Source organism: Gymnoscopelus microlampas, assembly GCF_963454915.1.
Source record: "Gymnoscopelus microlampas genome assembly, chromosome: 18".
Taxonomy (NCBI): Eukaryota; Metazoa; Chordata; class Actinopteri; order Myctophiformes; family Myctophidae; genus Gymnoscopelus; species Gymnoscopelus microlampas.
Genome location: NC_139955.1, coordinates 28,751,973 through 28,773,859, shown reverse-complemented (window position 1 = coordinate 28,773,859; position 21,887 = coordinate 28,751,973). Strand labels below are relative to the sequence as shown.

Below are 21,887 nucleotides of genomic sequence, written 5' to 3'. Positions count from 1 at the left end.
ATTTGGGAGCCAGAAGGGAGAAGAGTCTGGGACGTGTGGAGCGTCATCCCGGATGTTTTAGGGAAGGCTCTTCCCTGTGTTAGCTGATCTGAGTGAGCGGGAGGGGTAGGGTTGTAAGGTTGGATCGGACTTTGGTTGCTTTGTAAGCCAATAGTGTTTTGTACTCTGTGTGGGCAGTAACTGGGAGCCAATGGAGGGAGCGGAGAAGGGGGGAGACATGTCAAATTATCCCAAATGATGATGTTTTTGTCAGCGGACCCCCATCTGAAAAGAGTTTGTTCCAGGGAAGGGACCCCATAAGAGAAGATTTGTGTTGTTTAAAATGTTCAAAGTTATTTTCACAAATCTTCCAAATTGTAGCTGATCTACAAGCTTGTAGATCGGCTAATTTTGAATAGCCAAAGTATCAAATAGGTTAAAGTGGTTAAACCAATTGTGATTATTAACCACTTTGCTGTGGACCCCACTTTTAGAACCGCTGATATAGAGACTATGCTAGGTTCGATGTGTAGACCTACTATTGGACTTGCTTTGTGGCATGTGCTTGTTTTCATAGAGTTCTATAATTCCTCGACTACTTACCCTTTCTGACCTTACACTTTATAAGTTGCTCTGGATAGAACATCTGTTAAATGCTTAAATTGTACATTTCCGATCACGTTTAATTTATTATTATCTAGGGCTATTTTAAAATACCTTCTGCTTTATGTTTGGCAGCACATTATGACATGACCTAGGACACTGCATTTAAAAGGGTAGTTCACTTTAAATCACTTCTGGAGTCCTTTTAACATCAACTCTGGCTTTTGTCAATATTTAGATATTTGATTTCAGATACATTCATTCACAATCATGTTAGACTCATTAAAAATACACATCCCTGGTTCTGGTGTCCTTCTAATATGTGAGAGGGTCGAGTTGTTTCAATTACTTTTAGTCTCCGCCAGGCCAACGCGAAACCTCTGCCCCAATTTTTTCACATGGGCCTGTTATAGCGCAGAGGCAGATTTTTGCAAAACATTTTTTTTTAATATTACTCCTACAGATTTTGTACAAACATCACGCAAATCGGTATACAGTATCTATAGTCATTAAACAAAACAGGTCTTTCAGATTTTTCATATTCCATCCTGATTGGCTAAGATTGGCTTCCAAAGTTTGTAGGGGTGCTCCTCAAATCATGAACACAGCAAGCAATTTCCGTAAAATTTGCACGCACTTTCCCAGTAGGCCGGGGAAGAAATGGCACTTGAACATTTTCAAATCAGCCTCATGGTGGCGCTATAAAACTTTGTATGCACACTCCCTAGAGGCCAAGGAAAAACTTTGCCCTGCATTTTTCACATCTGCCTTTTATAGCGCCACCAGGAGGCCGACTTATGTAAAACAACTTTTTTGATATTACTCCTTCAGATTTTATCCAAATTTCACGCAAATTGGTACACATGATGTCTATAGTCATGTAATCAAGACAAATCTGTTTGATTTTTCACAGTCCATCCTGATTGGCTAAGATTGACATGAACACAGTGTCCGATTGCGGTGTAACCTTGCACGCACATTCGCACTACGTTGAGGAACAAATGCCACCCTTTAAAATTGCCCTATTATAGCGCCACCAGGAGGCCGATTTTTGCAAAACTTCTTTTTACCTGTGCTCCGAGGAGCGCTTTTATTTTTTTTCCCTTTTTTTTTCATCTACAAGCTCACAACTCGTTTCGATGCAACACTTTCTGAGCTTGTCGATCTAGTCGGATATTTCCGAAAAATGTTCTCTAATCGTGGTCCCTGACAAAAAAAAAATATCAGATGGGGGTCTGTGACCTCATACATATACATTTGGGGGTCCTTCACATGAACCAACGCCTTACTGCAAATCTCTTTTCCTAAAAGTTTTATCAAGCTTTAATGAAAATGTCATTAGTTCCCTATCCTAGCTCACTGGAACGCACCTTTAGGCCTTTTTCATTGCATCTGGTTCCCATCCTGTTGAAAGTTTTTAAGTTGAACTATCCTGGAGTTTCCAGCTGTCAGAGAGCCTGCTCCAATGATTGTAACTCTGAATGGAAGAACCAGAGGGTGGAGAGAGGGATGGACGGGGGAGGGAGAGCGAGAGAGCAGTTAGAGAGGAGTGTGCAGGAAGGACGAGAGATGGAAAGACAAGAAGAAGGAGAGAGAGGGAGGTTGAAAGAAGGGAAGAGGAGCAGAGAGAGGTAGAGATGTCTTTCCGCCGTCTGTGCCAGCAGACGGGTACAGTCGGTCCAAGACAAGGTCTTGCATAATTGGGACGATACAGCCTAGCAGCCACTGCCGTGTCCCTTAGAACAGTGGTTCACAAACTCTTTAGCTCGAGACCCAAAAGAGAAATATGATCTCACCGGCCCCAAACTAGTGAAAATAGCTGATCTACAAGCTCACAATGCGTCGCATCGCAATGGCTATTTCTTATCTCTTACCTCTCTACTTTTTTATCAATTTTCTTAGATTGTTTTGAAAATTATTTGAAATTACTACTTTTTTTTTTCTAGTAATCGAAAAGAAATGGGATGTGTTACTCATTACCCTTAAAATGGGTCTGCGCCCCCCAGTGTTTGGAAAACACTCCCTGACAAGAACATCACTGTGATAACCAGAGCACTGATACAGTACATCTAAACTGAGAATTGGATTACAATTTACAATTTAGGCATTTAGCAGATGCTCTTAATCCAGGAAAATACAAGGTAATACATCAAATGCATAGAAATAGTAATCTAGGATCATAGGTAAACCAAGAACGTATCATCAGTCTAAACGGTAGAATATTCAAAAAAATCAATAATCTGTACATTGAAACTATACACACTATAGGATGCCAGGTCTACAAATGACCTGGCATCTGTCTAATAACATGCATCTAGCCTTTGCATAAGCCTGCAAGGTCATCGAGGCTAGGGCAAGTCCAACGGCAAGTGCTACGGGCTAAGGTGGAAGAGGTGAGTCTTCAGATTACGGCGGAAGATTGGGAGTGAGTCTGCAGTTCTAACTGCAATGGGGAGTTCATTCCACAGTTTGGTAGCCAGAAGGGAGAAGAGTCTGGGACGTGTGGAGCGTTGTCCCGGATGTTTTAGCGAAGGTTCTGACAGCCTTACTGTGTTAGCTGATCTGAGTGAGCGGGAGGGGTTGTAGGGTTGGATCAGACTTTGAAGATATGGGGGTGCCATACCTTTGGTTGCTTTGTAGGCCAATATCAGTGTTTCGCTCTCTGTGTGGGCAGCAACTGGGAGCCAATGATTTATGATATATCATAAAGATATAACATACCATATGTATCAATAGACAACCGTGACCAGTGACCACCTTTTTTTAGGCCTCTCAGTGTTTTATAAGTGAGCGTCAGTCTTGGCATTAATGGAATATTAATCATATTTTACAATACACAAATATTCAGGGCAGAGATATACATTAGTTGCATGTGATTTATGTACCAACATGTACCTGTGTATAAATCATCTATTCCGGTGCTTTATTTCTAAGCCTGCAGAGTATGCCTGAGCAACATTTTGCAGTTGACTTGCACACTTATTCTCAGTATGGATCTGACAGCTGCACTTCTGACATCTAGTGGACAGAAACATAACTTCATATTCAGAACAGGAGGGTGACACATGTTTCCTTTCAAAATGTTTTGTCAGTTACAAAGTACAATTATTTCTAATAAGTATTTTTTTATACACAAGTGTTTACTGTAATCCTCATAAATGATGAAACAATGCAGATCTTAGAGCTGGAGTACAGCTCTAAGTACAGTGATACAACCCCACCGCCATTTTTACACTCTTGAAGTAACTCAGGATTTTATTAAGCTTTTCTCCCACAACTATGTTATGTATTTGTGTTGTTTAACATGCATGTGATCTATATTTTAGCTTTCTATTCTCTAGTTGATCAGCTCTTGATTTGGTGCATTTTTGTTAACTTTTTGTAGACATTGGAATAAAACTGACTCATATGTTGATTTGCTGTATGATGTGATTGAAAAAAAAATCAAAATAGTATATTTTCAATCTGCAAATCAAACTTTAAAGGCCAGTCCACACCAATGCAACTCCTTGCAACAAACCCGTTTTAAGGCCATTCCACACCAATGCAACTACTTGCAACTGCCATTTGGGGATAACGGTTGCAAGGAGTTGCATTGGTGTGGACTGGCCTTAAGAATGTAATGTTATGTACCGGTATGTGAATAATATAACCGTAATTTATATGTGCAGAACAATCCCAGGTTGGGCGTTAAGATATTTAGACCTGACGATAACAAACTTGTGTTATACACATGTAAATGAGGTCTGAACCAAGACAAACACACTACTTTTCCACAGTTTATTTCTTTTTAAAATAATTCATACAAATGCATACAGTCACAAACATATCTTTGTCAGGTTGTCAGTTTTTTGACCAAAAATAATGATATTTACCTTAGAATATAGAATATGTATACTGTATATTGCTACGCCTACTACTTTACCGTAAAGGGGACCAAGGTAGGTAACAGTGGACAGTTTATTACTACCAGGGATGGAACCTCAACACAAACTGGAACATTGTGAATCCTATACTCTGCTGTTTTGTCTTGTAGCTACAGTAGCAGTTGGTTCCAATCGCAAATGTTGGAACGCTAACAAGCTGTTTTTTTTTTCAGTAAATCAGTAAAACATGACAGTGTCTAGAAAAAATAACAGAATATAATTCAGAAATATCCCAGCAAACAGTCAAATCTTCAGTGTTAATTCCATTTGTATACTCTCAGAGGTAAATTAACACACTGGATTTTACAGTGCATGCTTTCGAGGACTTAGGAGCACTATAGCCTAGTAGCAATGTTTAGCTATTACTTAAGTACCATGTCCAGACACCATTCAAAAGAACTTAACATTTATTTCCGTTTCCATCCCTGGTTGCTACAGTACGTCTACTATTTTACCATGAAGAAGCTGGTAGTCAACAGGGTCCTGTTTGGACTACTCAGCAGTTGGCAGGACTGACCCAAAAGCACCACCACCGAACTAGCCTGCTCACCTCAACGACACTTATTCAGGAATTCGGTTTAAAAAATAAAATGAAAAAAACAAAACAATTTCTTTGTTTTGTTTTCAGATGTTAACTGGTTTCTTGACCTTGCCCAATGAAATAATCAATTTTACGAGGGGTACTCTTGGTGGCAAAGTTCCTTCAAAACATGCATGAGTTATTAAGACCCTTTCAAGGTCTGAACACGAAAAGTGTGGTTCAACAGAATTTTGGGACTTTTTAGTTGTATATTTAGCTGGCAGTGTTTGTAATGGTGCTTTGTAGAGCGTCCCCCCAAGACACAGATACAACCAAGTCACATTGACACAGGCAGGCAGAACACCATATTTACACATAGACACAGAGGCCACGAGGGTGGCTCGACGGCATACTGACGGACCCATCACTCTCTAATGCTTCATTTAAACTCTGTTGTACGACGGTGTCCCGTGCCGAAAATAGAAACTATTTTCGTAGTTGGACGCCATCGTACGACTGAGTATAAATCAAGCTTAGCAGAGATCAGTGAAATGTTAAAGGGATGCTACATACTAGAACCACATGGTTCAGATCCAAGTCAGTACATTTTGGCCATGCTATAATGATAGACAACAATCCTGGTCAAAAGGAAAATCAAAACAAAAAAAATCATTGTGCATATTTGACTTTTGTTATTTTTGTATTCAACCATTGCTTGTTGCTCTCACTAGTGGTTCGTTACTCCCTTTTTTGAAAAATTGATGAAATTTAGCTTTTGACAGCAAGTTTTTTTTTTACAGCCTGATGTCATAGATTAAAAAATAAACGAAACTTTTGAGGTCGGTTTGGCAGCAGACCAAAATATACAACATATGTTTGGCTTAACCACACACACAAGCACACAAACGCACGCTCGCTCGCACACACACAACGGCCCAAAGCTCACCCTATTATAAACCTAATGCCTCAACTTCTTTCCTGTACCTACTCCTGATGTCACTGCTCCGTTGTGACTATTACACTGACGACTTTGCATCCCTCTGTGTAACATATCCACTCAACCACTTAAACCCTAGACTTAGTTCACTGAAGTCCCCTCTAAACTCGGCGCCCTTCTGTTTTCGCTCTACACTAAATATATTCACAGAAAATAGCCGATCCACAAACTGTGCATTTTGCGCTTGTAGAACAGCTATTTTTCACTGAATGTTCACCCGAGAATAAGGACTCAAGGGTTCAAGTGGTTAATAATTAAACTGGGGATGCAAAATGCTGTACATGAAAAGTAGCAAATTGGTCTTTGAAATGCATTCAGATTTCCCCCATGTCTGTCAGACGGTTCTATTATGTCCATAGCTAGAAGGATTAATCTAGTAACAAACAAAGCAGCATGAAGCTAAAATCTCAGTTGAGTTTCTCGGCTGCTGTGCACCATTTGTATAGTTCAGTTTATTCTTTATGCATGTGCTATCCTTGGAAGTTATTGTGTTCTTGAAGTGGACAGTAATAGTTTTTTTAAGAAGTGGTTAAACTTCTGTCAGAGATAGGCAGAGGGCAAGTAAAGATACTACACTCTAAGGGAGCAAACTGAGTGTTTTAGTCACCAACATAATAGTATTGTCTGTCTGAGAAACCAAGCTAATACTTTATACCAGTGGTTCTCAAACTTTTTCATGTCAAGGACCCCCAAATTAACATGTATTTGGCCATGGACCCCCATCTGAAAATATTTTGTGCCATACAAGATTTGTGCATGATTTTTTTTTTTTGGGGGGGGGGGGGGAATAGTAGATCTACAAGCACACAACGTGTCACATCGCAACACGCTGTGAGCTTGTAGATCGGCCATTTTCAAATAGCCAATGTGTAGGGTTAAAGTGGTTAATTGATTTTGATGCGATATTAACTAGTTTTGGTCCCCCAACCCCACTTTGAGAACCACTGCTATAACATAATTTATGCTCTGGGTTTAGGATAAAGTTGTCCCAGACGAGCATACCATTTTGCCTCCACCCTTAAGCCATCCAACAAACCCTTTAGTTTGGGTCAACCTCAGAAAGGTTTACAGTACACAGTCTGAAGAGCACATTCATGCTCTTTATTCAACATAACAAACAAAGTCAAAATTTGAATCAACTTTAGCTCTTTTTTTATGTAACGGGACACGAAAAGGCAAGCAGGTAGAAAAGAAAACAATGCACTAATTGGCATAGAGAGGACTCTAAAATCAATTTGAAATAAAAAATAAACACGGGAAACTTAATTTCCTGAGAAGGTGTGCAAAAAGCTGCCTCTTTTTTGGGGGGGAGGGGCGTGTTAATTTATGGAGACTCACACACAAAAAGAAAATATATTGTATTACTTTTCTAACCAGTTTGGCTACATTGAGAGATCACATCACTCATGTTTTTTTAAGACTGCATACAAACATCAGTTTTCTTTTTTTTAAGTCTAAAAACTGTACATAGACAGGTTACATTCGTTTCATAACCCACTACTTTTGCTTGTACATCAAACTAAGGGAAGGACACAGAAAATAGATAAAGAAAGACATGAAACCCGCCCTCCTAACTTTGGACAAACTACAGTCTAAGGACAGCAGGATTTATATATCTCTTTTCTTTTTTTCCCCAGATCGACAGGTTATTATTTTATCTTGTTTTGACAGTACTACTGCTGTAGTAACGGTAGGTGCAGAATAACTTTGATCCCACAAGTGGGTGTGTCTCAGGGTTTCTGGTCGTGTCAGAGGACAACTGCCTTGCTCCCTCGTTGGGGCACATGACAGCTATCCCATCATCCTCTTCTCTTCCTCATCTTTGGGGTCTGAAATGGCCACTTATGAACTGGTCGCCGCTCGACCCGTGAGTTGTAAAATCGCTACTCGGAACTCAAGCTGTCAATCTATCACTCTACCAATCCTGCCCCTAAATTACTTGTTGCTAGGGAACTTAATCGCTAACACACTGGTTGCTGTGGAAACCACCGGTTACCAGGCAACATGGACAGGTGTGTGTGTGTGTGTGTGTGTGTGTGTGTGTGTGTGTGTGTGTGTGTGTGTGTGTGTGTGTGTGTGTGTGTGTGTGTGTGTGTGTGTGTGTGTGTGTGTGTGTGTGTGTGTGTGTGTGTGTGTGTGTGTGTGTGTGTGTGTGTGTGTGCGTTTGCACGTGTTCGTGCTTTTTCGTGTATGGCTACAGTTGGTCGTTGGGGTGCTGCTCTCTGTCACCCTCTGGTGGTTTAACGGTGTTCTGGCCGGGCGACGGGGCGTGGGGAGGGTGTGAGGCTGCGGGAGGCAGGGCGTGTGCCATTGGCACGGCACTGGGCATGATGCCCTCCACGGACGGGGGAAGGCCGCCCGAGGCCAGGCTTACTACCCCTGGAGGGTACCTGGAGAAACAGAGAGAGGAATTGAAGTAAGGAGGGACAGAGAGAGATAGAGTATTGTTATATTTTTTTGTTAAAATAAGAGGGCTTTTCCACTACGGTTTTGTGTTCAGTGTTGAATAACTCTGTATTCTGATTCTGAGTACTCATTGCTGTAGTGTTTTTTCAGTAACAGGGGTCTCCCTGTCTCTCCAGCTCTTGAGTAAACACAAAATGCATTTTCAGGTCGTGATACCAATTGTATCCAATCAGGCGAGAGAACTCACACAGGATACAGATTAAACAAGTGAAATTGGAAGCAATGACACTAAGAAATGAATATAATAAATTGGCCAAACATTGGTGGTTCACTAGCTTCCTTTAAAACAGCCCTGAAAATTCACCTTTCAGGAGACCAAAGGGGAGGTAATTATCACTTCTCCCTTAGACAGGCGACCCCCCCCCCCCACCTCCTCCTTTTTTGGGGCGGTGTAGCCGCCCCCTATAAGTGAGTTTTGGACACTGACCAATCCTGCACCGTGATTGGCCAATAGTCTACAACGCATTGTATACCCCCTAACCCTTCCATTGTTAATGCAAATCGATACTTTTGCAAAGTCAGCCAATCACATTACAGCTAGTGTCATCACCACTAACTGTAATGTGATTGGCTGACTTTGCAAATCCAGGACTGTGATTGGCTAGCGAAACACATGACACATGTGCAGCCCTATGAATAGCAGTATGGACTTTAAAGAAAGGAATTCACCCTTTTTTAAAAGTGAGTCATGTTGTGATGACCACACACCGCCCACTTCACACTGGGTGTGATTTTTCTACTCTGTACGTAGTGTTTTATATATGTGATATATGCGATGATATTGCATTTTGGTGTTATTGTTTATATGTTGATGCATTGAATACATAGGACTCCAATAGAAACAAGACAGCAAGGACTTTTTTGGTGTTGTCCTTTTAGACCAAGTGTTTGACTGTACTTGTGCTGGTTTGCCTTTTTGTCTAATAAAATATTCAATTCAAGGTTTAGAAGCCTGTAGTGTAGATGGTTGGCTGTGCGTACCTGTAAGCCCCATTGAGTTCAGGGTGAACGGTGGCAGGGTCAACTCCTGCCCAGTGGTTGGTCTGTGTTAGAAACTCCTTATTCACACAATTCTTTAGACTATCTGGGATACGACCTGAGAGAGAGAGGACAGAGGGACAGACCAAGAGAGTGCAAGAGTCGGAGACAAAGGAAGAGAGCCAGAGACAGGGAGATAATTATACATTAGTTTAACCAAACATGGCAAGTATAGTCACTACAGTACTGTCCTTAAATTACTTTAATAATAATAAACTTTAATTAATAATTATACTTCGTTATGGAATTTCACAGTGAAAGTCATTGAATACAAGACTCAATATCCTGTTACCATTACCATAGTATCCAATACATGCCTCTGTGACAAAACAGGTGCTAGTTTGTGTGTGTGTGTGAAGTGGAGATTCTTGCATTGTGTGTGTGTGTGTGTGTGTGTGTGTGTGTGTGTGTGTGTGTGTGTGTGTGTGTGTGTGTGTGTGTGTGTGTGTGTGTGTGTGTGTGTGTGTGTGGGGGGGGTGTAATGCAGTGGTTCTCGAACATATTCATGTCAGCACCCCAAAATCCATGACATGGCCACCCATTTGAAATTATTTTACGCCAAGGAACCCACATAAGAGACGTTTTTGTTCGATTAATAGTTGTTATCGTTGGATAAGATTTTGTCCACAATTCCATGCTGTATTGATGTGGTACCATAGGAGAGATAACAGGCAAACGTTGATCAATATAACAATTCTACTACGTTCTCTAATTGTGTTAGACTTCTTGTAAATTAAGTAATGCAGATGTTTAACAATAATTTAACTCTTGAGAGCATAAAATGAAACGGGTCCATTTGGTTTCATTTTACGATCTCAAGAGTTAAAGATCTATAAGGGTCCATTTGGTTGCCAACTCTCCATCATTTTGCTGGGGACCACCTGGAACCCCCTCATGGACCACTGGTGGTCCCCGGACCACTGGTTGAGAACCACTGGTCGTACAGTGTACGAGTGTGTATGTTACCAGTGATGGCTCGTCGGATCTCCCTGGCGGCCTCTTCCCTCATCTCCAGAGAGGCCTGTTCGCTGTACCAGGCAGCATGCGGTGTACAGATCAGGTTAGGGGCGTCCTTCAGTGGGCCCTGGCTGAAACTGAAGATGCATACACATGCTTAACCCATTCAATCTGGGAAAGCATCTGTGTAGTTTTAGATGTCTTTGGCTATTTAAAAAGAAATTGTCAAAATGTGTGCAGAAATTTTTATATATACATTTTTAACTCAAATCTTTGCTTCTGGGGGTCCCTGGAACAAAACATTTTGAGATAAGGGATCCGCGGCCAAATACAAATCATTTTGGGTGGTCCTTGACATGAAAAAGTTTGAGAACCATTGATTGTTCGATTGTTCATTTGTAGAATCCCCAGAAGCAAAGATTTGAGTTACAAATGTTCGCTTTAAAAAAAGATATATCTTCAAAAGAAAACAGCAGTTTTATCTACTTAGGCATATTGGTCGGTCCAGTCGTTTGATAGAGGCAACAAGACAACATTAAATAGAGCTTACATTGATTAGAGCTTTACATTTCAAGATTTTCACATTCATATACAGAGTTCTAGCTTATTCTGACTATTGTAAACGTGATACCTGTGGTTGTTGGTGATGTACACTAGTTCTTTCATCTCTGTCGGGTGTAAACCTCTTATGTCCAAAACTGTTACTTCAAATTCAAAAACGGCAAAAGTAGCTGATCTGCAAGCTCGATACACTGCGCGAAGCGACGCGTTTTGAGCTTGAAGATCTGCTACTTTTGCTATACTTTTGATACTTTCGTGTGACACTGTACTATGATCAAGTAGGGCATTCATTTATGAAAAAAGGCACCTAGGCTCCTATGTAGCCTGACAGTGCATGCGGGTTCGAGTCCCGTTCCCGACGATCTTTACTGCATGTCTCTCCCCATCTCTCTCTCCCTGTTTCCTGTCCATCTACACTGTAAAATATCAATTAAAGGCAGAAAAGCCAAAAAATAATCTTTAAAAAAGTTTTAATATGGAGTTAAGAGGTTTCTTGCCCGACAGCAAGGTTATGCAAAATGCAGTGGATTCGGTGATGTATGATGAATAATAGGAAGCCTGCCTCATCCAGAATGTAATACCTGTGTGTGTGTGTGTGTGTGTGTGTGTGTGTGTGTGTGTGTGTGTGCACAGTGTTACCTGAAGGGCTCTGTCTCGTGCACGTCCAGAGCAGCTCCACGTATCCTGCCCTCCTTCAGAGCTTGGGCCAGGGCCTTCTCATCCACCAGGCCTCCCCTGGCTGTGTTCACCAGGAACGCACCCTGACGCATCTAACACACACACACACACACACGCACACGCACACACATACACACACACATATATGTACTTGGGTGCGGACCGCCATCTCAAAAATATTTTGTGCCGCTATATTGTGATGCTATATTAATTAATTTAACTGGGTACCCCCTTTGGGGGAAAGGACTCCTGGGGGTCCCCGGACCCCACTTTGAGAACCAGTGACATACAGTAGAACACATAAACCAACACACACCTGTTTGATAGTGAAGTCATTGATGAGGTGGTGGTTGTGTTCATTCAGGCTGCAGTGTAGAGACACGCAGTCGGAGTGGAAGAGCAGGTCCTAAAGAGAGAAGAGTTCATGTACTCAGACTGGACATCGCCGCACCACCGGCCCACTTGAAAATCTTGAAAGCGTTTGCGGCCCACCCACCTGACCACTTAACACGGCAGCCAATAGGCACGTGCATATTCAGAGCATCTTTATTTTAATGATCAATCGATTGTGTTCCGGCGTAGATCAATGGAACTAACGTAGTATACTTTAAGCATCAGATGTTCCTCTATTTAATCTCTCAAGACAGATTCTGCTAACAGCGGAATCTGTCTTGCCCTAAACATGTAGTGTTGTTGTTATCTATATTACATATAGTCTCTGGTGCCATTTCTGTCATAACTTCTGTGGTGGAAAGTAAACAGTAAAACCTGAGTGTTAATGCTCTGAAAGTATAAACAAAACTGTGTGTGTGTGTGTGTGGGTGTGTGTGTGTGTGTGTGTGTGTGTGTGTGTGTGTGTGTGTGTGTGTGTGTGTGTGTGTGTGTGTGTGTGTGTGTGTGTGTGTGTGTGTGTGTGTGTGTGTGTGTGTGTGTGTGTGTGTGTGTGTGTGTGTGTGTGTGTGTGTGTGTGTGTGTGTGTTACCTGTAGCGTTGTGACCCTCTGTAGTCCAAGGGACTTATCTACTCCGTCAGCCAAATATGGGTCATAGAAAATCACATTGAAGCCGAATGCTTTGGCTCGCAGGGCTACCGCCTGGCCCACACGACCTACACACACACACACACATAGTACACATGCACAAAGCATCCCCGATTAGTTAATACCAAGTGTTTTATAGAGACTAAATGCATCCTATGCCCTCATTACATTTAGTCTCCCACATGTATTACATAATGTGGATATGCCCGAGCATTTATTAGTGAAAAAGCTCTGAGTCGTGAAAGGAGGAGGTTTGCATTCTGGTCCTGCTTCACTCTCACTGCCGACAGCTCTCAGGAAATTCAAACCCTGATTTATACTTGATTATGCACCAGTGTCGCGCTCCGGAAACAGCTGATTTACAAGCTCACAACACGTCACACATCGTAAGGTTGTAGATCAGCTATTGTCAGCAAGCGACACCACCCGCAACGAAGTATACCAAGTATATCAAGCCTAACCCAGTGCCGAGAATAAATAAAAATAGAAAGATCTGAAATGCATGCACTGACACTTGCTTTCCAAACTTAATATTTTAAATATTGTTGCTGTCCGGCAGAAACCTTGTATCGCCATTTTTCAACATTTTATTTTTTAGTAAATGAATGCCCTAATTTGTAGCAGATCTACAAGTTCACAATGTGTCCCATTGCGGTGCATTGTGAGCTAGTAGATCTGCTGTTCTTTTTGTTTGTTGGTGGGTTTTATAAATATTGAACCAATGAAAAGTATCAACAAGAGAGAAGAGCAGAACACGGGTGATAGCAACGATATATAACTATATTATAGTTAGAAATTCAATGCCAATACGGTTCTGGTTCTCTGCATATCTTATATCTTAAAACGTAATGTACCCACCGAGGCCTATGAGTCCCAGTGTTTCTCCTCTGATTCTTGCAGCTCCCGATGCAACCTCTCGTATCTGTTCCACACTCTGGACCCGCGTGCCCTCCCGGAGAGCCTGGTGCACAGAGCGGATGATTAACACTGCGCACCATAAAACATGATACACAGTGAGGATGCTCAGTAGGAAGAGCATGGCAATAAATACCCTGCGAGGGTTGAGGTCACCATTCCCTGTGTGGGTTCAGTGGGTAGTTAACCACACATTTTTTTTATGGTTTAAATTTGTTTGTTTTTTAAATTGCTCACAACACATTGCGATGCAACGCATTGTGCGTTTGAATATCTTGAAGTATATAGGGGTTAATGGGTTCTGTTCCTCCTGATGCCTTCCATGCTAAAAGTGTATGCACTCATGTTTGGTTCAAACATTGGATAAAAGTGCTGACCAAAATGGCATATACAGTAGTTGCTATCTCTGTGTAACTATACAGAAGGTAGTATCTGTATGAAATGAACATATTTAGTGTCAAACTTGTAAAATCAGCCAATAACTAAAATGGCTGATTACAATGACCATCTATAAGTTCAAATACCTCCCATTTGCAGTGAGGGTGAAGGTTAGGTGAAGGCTTTTTCTTTCCACAAAAGACTGAACCTATGATTGTTCTTTCATTGAAGGTTGCTCTAAATGTCAACATTCTCTACAGTTCAGATCAAGTGTAACCACCCCCCCCTTACCTGGTGTAGCCAGGTGGTCCGCCGATACAAGGTCAGGATGTGGCACAACGTCGAATCAGCTGTTTCTTCTACAGAGGCCGCTGGCATGTTACACACAGCGATGCCTGTTGGACCAGAGTAGAGGTTAGCAAGACTGCTGTCTATTAGATGAGGGAGGACACTGGACAGCATGTACTGTCCTATTTCAAAGATTCAAAGACCTTATTTGTCTCATACTCATACGTGTATGAGCAGTTAAATGTCAGTACGGCAGCAACTTAGCAACCGAGTAAATACATGGTGCACATAGCAGTCAGTATTACAGAATGTGGTGAACTATAACAGTTCTGCCCTATATACAGTATGTAACAGCGTACAGCTTATGCAAGGGGATTGTGCGAGATAATGTCCAAAAATACTGTACATATGTGCTCTGTTGATGAGCGGGTATTTACAGGGTAAAGACAGTTGCCCTGGCAGTTGGGTCGTTGTTCAGAGCTGATAGTCTGAGGGAAAAACCTCTTTCTGTGTCTCTCTGTAGTGGCACTGTATTTAGACTGGTGGAGAGAGACATGGTGAGGCTGTGAGTCAGTGGCTCTTTGAACTGATACTGCTGGCATTTGAGAAAGTATTGCCACCTATTGGCAGAAACATTCATGGAAAAATAGCTCAAGTTTGTGTGAGCTATCCTGATTGGTAGAGGTACAGTGATCATGCACTGATGTAACGTGAGCAGCTTCCTTTCATATTAGGTCTCATACTGCTGTTTATAATAACCAAGAGGAGAGAGGTGTTAGTAGATAGGGCTGTGCTCCAAAAAATCGATAAGGTAATATATCGTATTCATTTTCGATACGGTACTTTGTGTGACGTGGCTTTGAAAAAAAAACATTGTGGCTGAGACTCGGACATGAGTTGCAGTAAAAACTATATATATTTGCATAACTCTAACTCTCGCAATTTTTTAGCTGCTTAGGAAGCGAGATACAGCCCTTTTCAGTTATAAGTTAAACAAGGAGTGGATGGAGCTGCAAATCTTCAGATAATGATATCTTGAATTCTGAACATTTAAAAAAAAAATATATATATATATATAAACTCGGGATAACTCGTGGCTTGGCACTGAGAGAGTTAATAAGAACTAAGTATAAACATAATATTTTATTTTAATTAATCTGTGAGGGCCTGAAGTATAAGTGTAGATATAGTATATATATAGTATAGTATAAATTATAGAGAATAATAAAGAAGAGCTCTTGTTGTAAATTCAGTAGGACATGGTCATTATTCAAAATCAACGGGTATTGCGATACATTTCGTATCGTGGCCTCTGTATCGTGATACGTATCGTATTGTGAGGTTGTAGGCAATACCCAGCCCTATGTAGTAGACTAATAGAGGTCAGAATCCGAATACTACACAGTCTCCACATTTCGTACCATTAAGCAGTTTACTGCTGATGGGAATTGGTCAGAGGTATAAAAACTGAGGAAAGGGGGACCTTAATGTAAGCAGTGCAGAAACGAAAGCTTCAGTGTGTGCGTGCGTGCGTGCGTGCGTGCGTGCGTGCGTGCGTGCGTGTCTGTCTCACCCAGGTCCCCAGCTGACTTGATGTCTATGTTGTCGTAGCCGCTGCCGATGCGAACGATGATGCGCAGAGCTTTAAACTTCTCCAGGTCCTCTCTCATTAGGGTGATGGTGTGGTACATCAATGCCCCTACTGCTTCATTCAATACCTGAACACACAAACAGAAGACAAAAAACATAAACAAAAACAAGGCGCTCGGGTGGCGCAGTGGTAAAGTCCCTTCCCACCACCACGGAGGTTGTGGCTTCAAATCCACCGTGGTGCATGCGGCTTTGTCGAGGGTCTAGGGTGCATTTCGCCTTTCCGACATGTCGCCTTTCCGATGTTAACGAACCCTATACCTAACCCTAACCCTAACCCTAACCGCACGCGGAAGCCACTAGTCGGAGTGGCGAGATGTCGGAATGGAAGGAGCACCCCGAGGGTCTATGCGAACACAATTGGCCCGTGTTCGGAGGAGGAAGCCGGACAGGGAGGGTGATATTGGTCATTGCATGTACTCCTACGGGGTGGGCGGGCACCTGTCAGCAGGGAGTGTTGGGCGGGAAGAGTAGGACGAAGGCTCTACGTCCTCCCGGTGGGGGCTCCTCACTGGCAGGTGAGTCAGTAGGATACGACAGCAGAAATGTGTGTGGGGAGGAATTCATTGGAATAACGATCGGGAGAAAAAGCGTGTCATTTTTTGGTGGGGTAAAAATAATTTGAAAAAGAACACAAAAACATACTGAAGCAAACATTTCAGAACAGCAGTTTTATGAATGCAATTTAATTATATTTTTTGCCATTTTTAGCCCTAACCCTAAAGCCGACACAAGTCTAAATCAGACATAACCTGACGCCAACCATAAACCAAACCTCTAATTGTCTAATCCTAGTTCTAACCCCAACCTGAATCTCTGATTTATATGCCTAACTCTCAAATTCCCTTTAGCCGGCATAAAACAACCAAAGTTATGCTCATAATAATCGTCAGTGAATAAAAGTCTATTTCTCAAATTCTACTATACTGTACTTGCGGGGACATTTGGCCCTCACCAAACTACTACACTACTACACTACTGTGTGTGTGTGTGTGTGTGTGTGTGTGTGTGTGTGTGTGTGTGTGTGTGTGTGTGTGTGTGTGTGTGTGTGTGTGTGTGTGTGTGTGTGTATTGTTGCACTATCTGCCCCTATGTCACTTGTGTGAGGCATATGATGTGAAAGCTGACACAGAGCACATGATAAAACAACAGAAATAAACATGAGGCAGAATCATGTCTCCCTATTTCAGCTGATGTATTTTTACAATGACAGCTTTTTGTGGTTGGTTATTATTAGAAAGGAGATATTATCCTAAAAATGTGGTCTCATCACACGTGCGCTGACCTTTCAACTAATATTCAGCACACCAGAAAATCATCTTCTGCTCTGTCACCTCTGTGTGCGTGCGTGCAAAAGCAACATGCGTTTCAATTACAATTAAAGAGCTTTTATTTAGGCAATGAGCTGGCTGCTTAATAGAGAGAGAGAGAGAGAGAGAGAGAGAGAGCCAGAGGGAGAAAGAGTGGGAGATGGACAGAGTGAGGGGCGAGAGAAACCGAGACAAAGCAGGGGGGAGAGAGCCGGTACCATCTGTTTGTACCACCCTGTGGCCCAGGCAGTGTGCTCACAGAGGGAGTGTGTCTGGCAGTCACCCAGAATGAGACCCAATGAAACCGACCAGATACACAGACAGTCCACAGTGGCTGGGAGCTATGCTGTATGCTGTGACCGCTGCTGGAAGTCACTTCATTTGTCCTGTCATTTGTTATTGTGTTTGTTATGTTGTTGTTTTTTCTTCTTTTTTTTTTGTTCTTGTACTCTTTGTTATTATGTCAGCTTTAACACGTTGACCAGTTCAACCACATAAGCCCTTTAAAAGCTATTTGTCATAATGAGGAATAGCTAAAATATCCAGTCTACAAGCTCAAAACGTGGGGCATTGTGAGCTTGCAGATTGTCTATTTTCACTATTTTGGACATTTCTTGTAGTGTGTGTGTGTGTGTGTGTGTGTGTGTGTGTGTGTGTGTGTGTGTGTGTGTGTGTGTGTGTGTGTGTGTGTGTGTGTGTGTGTGTGTGTGTGTGTGTGTGTGTGTGTGCGTGCGTGCGTGCGTGCGTGCGTGCGTGTGCGTGCTACCTTTTCGTGGATCTCTTGTGTGGACTGGGCATCACAGAAGGCCACAGTTGCCACGTCTTTCAGGATGGGCATCTCCACCGTGCAGTCGCGCCCATCCAGCAACGCCACCAGGGGGCGCGGGTGCATGGGCCCGTTCATGATGGGCGGCCTGATGCCTAAACACACATGCACGCACATACACACACACACAAGACAGTCATACAAGCACACACATGAACATGAGATCTAGAGTGAGTGAGATAAAGGTGTGTGTGTGTGTGTGTGTGTGTGTGTGTGTGTGTGTGTGACAAATGGTGAGAGAAGGAGAGGCACAGAAGAAAGAATATAATAGAAGCACAGGCAGGCCAAAAGAAAACAAGACAAACAGATGGACAGTATGAGAGTACAAGGGGAAGCTCAAAAGACAACAAGAGGAAATTATAAAGACCAAGACGGAGACAAACAAGACTAGGTGAGAACCTATGATGTGGGTGGACCTGGACCTTGTATGAAACGCACAAGAGCTTTTAATTTGAAATAACGGTTATAGGCATTGGCATCACTCGGCCGAGGCGAGTGATTAAGTTACACCATTGCTCGCTTTCTGAAGATGCTGAGGACGAAATAGAAGACTCCTGTCGGGTAACTGAAGACTGTAGAGCTTCTTTTTTTGCGCTGAATAATTTTGGAAGAGTAATGGCCAAATGGGGGAAACTCCAGCAGTCTGTCAGCCCGAACAATAGTGTAACTTCATCAGTGACTCAGTCAGAAATATTCACGTTGTTAAGGTCCAGCCAAAGGAGGAGGTGAGAATAATCAGAATAATAGCAGTGTCTGAGGCAGAGCAGGCTTGACAGGAATTCAGAATGACAGCTTCATATCATTGAGATGATGACACATTCATTCACATGACACACGTTACACATTCACCTCCTACAGAGGAGGTGAGACATCATACACTCTCAGAGTTACAGACCTGTAGGGATTGTAACCACTTGAACCCTATTCTGGGCACTCCTTAACAGATGACCATTTGGCAAAAATGGCTGATTTTACAAGCTTAGCTATTTTCTGCTGAGATATTTGGTGTTGAGGGAAAGAAGGAGTGGGCCAAGGACAGAGGCCTGGGAGACCCCGGTCAGTGAAGAATATAGGGTTTAGGTGGTTAAGGCGAGATAAGGGCAGATGTGTGTTTCTGCTGCTGTATGTGTTGCTAATTTCTGACAGCATATGTTGACCACATGATTAAATAGCCATTACCCCTAGAATACTCAAATTATTCTTGGAAAGAATCGAAAGAAAACTATGACATGTCGCAATGCGACGCATTGTGAGCTTGTAGATCTGCTATTTTCAAAAGATTTGTATACATTTGAAAACTTGAAATGGGACATTTTGCATAATGAGTACTTTTACTTTTGGTACTTAAAGTACATATATATATAGCCTACATATACTTTTATACTTTTACTCAAGTACATTTTGAATTCTGAACTTTTACTTGTAACAGAGTATTTCTACATTGCAGTATTGATACTTTTACTTAAGTAAAAAATGTGAGTACTTTTTCCACCACTGGTAGTCACTGCATGAGTCATTGTCAGGCTCAGTCTAGAGAGCCTCTCAGAAACGCCAGGTGGTGGCGATCGCTTCAAGGTTTGCCTTGTGACAAAGAGGCTGGCAGTTTGACCAGAAAGTGAGTGAATGCTCTCTCCTCCCTAAACAACTGCTGTGGAGATGTGTGCTCCGGCTGCTCAGTGACAGTGACTGACCATACTGTATACTGTATGTGGTTGACCTGGTTAGCTCCCAGGTCTGAATGTAAGTATGTGATGCGTGAATGAATTTATGAATGAATGGTTTATTTTTAGTCATACAATATGAATTACATACATTTTGTGTCCATGACAGCAGATCCCACAAAGCTAGTCCATTTCACACAGGGTTTTTTTTTAACTTTCATTTATCGATTTATTGATAAATGAATGAGGTTGATTGAAGCTCTCATTCTCTGTATCTCTCACTCTCACAAGTGTCCGCAACGCAAACAAGCAATAGAAATGACTAATTGGTGTGTTTAAACTTGGGATCAGTGCGTACAGAAAATGATATAAGGCGTACATAAACATCTGGCCAGTGGCCACACACATTACCCCCCTCACTAACAATACGCTCATCATAGACATATCGACAGGTTATTGTAATTCTGAAGTCCCGTGACCTATGCCATTACGGTGAAATTCCAGTCCTGTTCACTGGCCCAGTGGAGCCTGGTAAAACATTAGCTATAATGTAACATGATCAGCCTAGAGGCACTTCCATCTGCACATCAGTACAAATCAATGGTGACTGAGAAAACTGAGATCTGATGTCGATACGGGCTGCAAGACAGACCGACACAAAAAGAAAATCAAACTTCAACTATGAGCCTTATTTGCGTTTTAACCACTTGAACCCCAGCATTTTATTCTGGGGGGAACATTATCCCAAAATATCCGATCTACAAGCCGGTCTACAAGCTTATAGATCGGCTATTTTTGGTGAAGAGATTTTGTGTCGACAGACAAAACGGTCCACGCACAGAGCCAACTCAGATCCAGGTTACCAAGTCTAGAGGGTTTAAAGTATATGGCGAAGTACACAATAATGCTGTGTTAGTACTGTATTTGCACAACCAGCTCCATTCCTGTCCAAGGCTTTGCCACAATTATATGACATTTCATCAGGTACCCACAGTGTTATTTCTATGCTTATACCACTTACTAGCAATGCACAGTTCAATACAAGCAATGCACAGTTCAATACTAGCAATGCACAGTTCAATACTAGCAATGCACAGTTCAATACTAGCAATGCACAGTTCAATACAGTGTAAAAAGGCCATGGTAAAATGTCGCCCAATTTTGGTTATCCTTTTGTCAAAGCAACTACAGATAACAAGCTTGGTTGTACTTAGCTACGGTATGTGCCTTACAAGTTACAAGTCATATATGTAAGAGTATTGGGAATGATTCAGGAGAGTAACAGGGATTCCAGACATTTCTAAGCCACACACAGTGAAAGCGAGAGAGAGGGAGGGAGGGAGAGCGAGAGAGAGAGGGAGAGAGAGAGAGGAAATAGCTCTCATTCCAGAACCAAGCCTGACCTTGGGAGGGCCAGCGCTACTGAGTGCTGCTGAGTGGTACTGTATTCTAAAATACTCATCCATTCACTTTCTCCATCTCTCACAGACTCTCTCATGGCAACGTAGTCTATTGCAATTCATTCTGTCTCTCTGTCACTACTGTAAATTCACTGCTCATTTATTTTCTCTCTCATCACATTCGCTTGGGTTTCTCTCCAACTGGTGCTAAAAACAACTAACATGGCCATCATATCTCTCTCTCTCTCTCTGTCTCTCTCTCTCTGTCTCTCTCTCTCTCTCTCTCTCTCTCTCTCTCTCTCTCTCTCTCTCTCTCTCTCTCTCTCTCTCTCCATGCCATATTGTAAATACCCATCCGCCCCACTCTTCCCTCTGTTCTTTTCTCTGCTTAGTCCTAAAAAAGAAAAAAAGAAATCCCCCATGGGCTCTCTCACCAGTACCATACCAGTGTCATCACCACCCCCGGTTATATCTGACACTCACCCCCCCTCCACCTCCCACCCCCCGAGGGTTGTGTTACACTCACCCTTTGATTCACATTGCAGTTAAAGATATACATGGGCAACAACAATGCAGAGGGACAGTCATGCAAAAGTCCAAGAGGTGGTGGCAGTGAAGATAATGGTTGAATTCTGTCTTTGTTTTTGACATACAGTCTAGCTTCGTTTATTTAAATAGTATTTTTGTCATCGGAA

At 42.2% G+C, this 21,887-nt stretch overlaps 1 protein-coding gene across 2 annotated transcripts in view; it reads right to left on the bottom strand.

Moving 5' to 3' along the window:
- Positions 1-4,348: 4,348 nt before the first annotated feature.
- Positions 4,349-21,887, bottom strand: part of LOC311065375 (C-terminal-binding protein 1) — a 30,638-nt gene continuing 13,099 nt past the window's right edge. For both annotated transcript variants that reach the window (XM_084085697.1, XM_084085696.1), the window contains exons 2-11: positions 18,072-18,226; positions 15,919-16,063; positions 14,349-14,452; positions 13,623-13,725; positions 12,708-12,832; positions 12,042-12,131; positions 11,687-11,817; positions 10,496-10,623; positions 9,473-9,587; positions 4,349-8,415 (exon numbers count right to left, since the gene is read on the bottom strand). In XM_084085697.1, the coding sequence (XP_083941823.1) occupies positions 8,220-8,415; positions 9,473-9,587; positions 10,496-10,623; positions 11,687-11,817; positions 12,042-12,131; positions 12,708-12,832; positions 13,623-13,725; positions 14,349-14,452; positions 15,919-16,063; positions 18,072-18,226 (1,292 nt within the window). In that variant the 3' untranslated portion in view covers positions 4,349-8,219. The remainder of the gene's footprint in view (positions 8,416-9,472; positions 9,588-10,495; positions 10,624-11,686; positions 11,818-12,041; positions 12,132-12,707; positions 12,833-13,622; positions 13,726-14,348; positions 14,453-15,918; positions 16,064-18,071; positions 18,227-21,887) is intronic.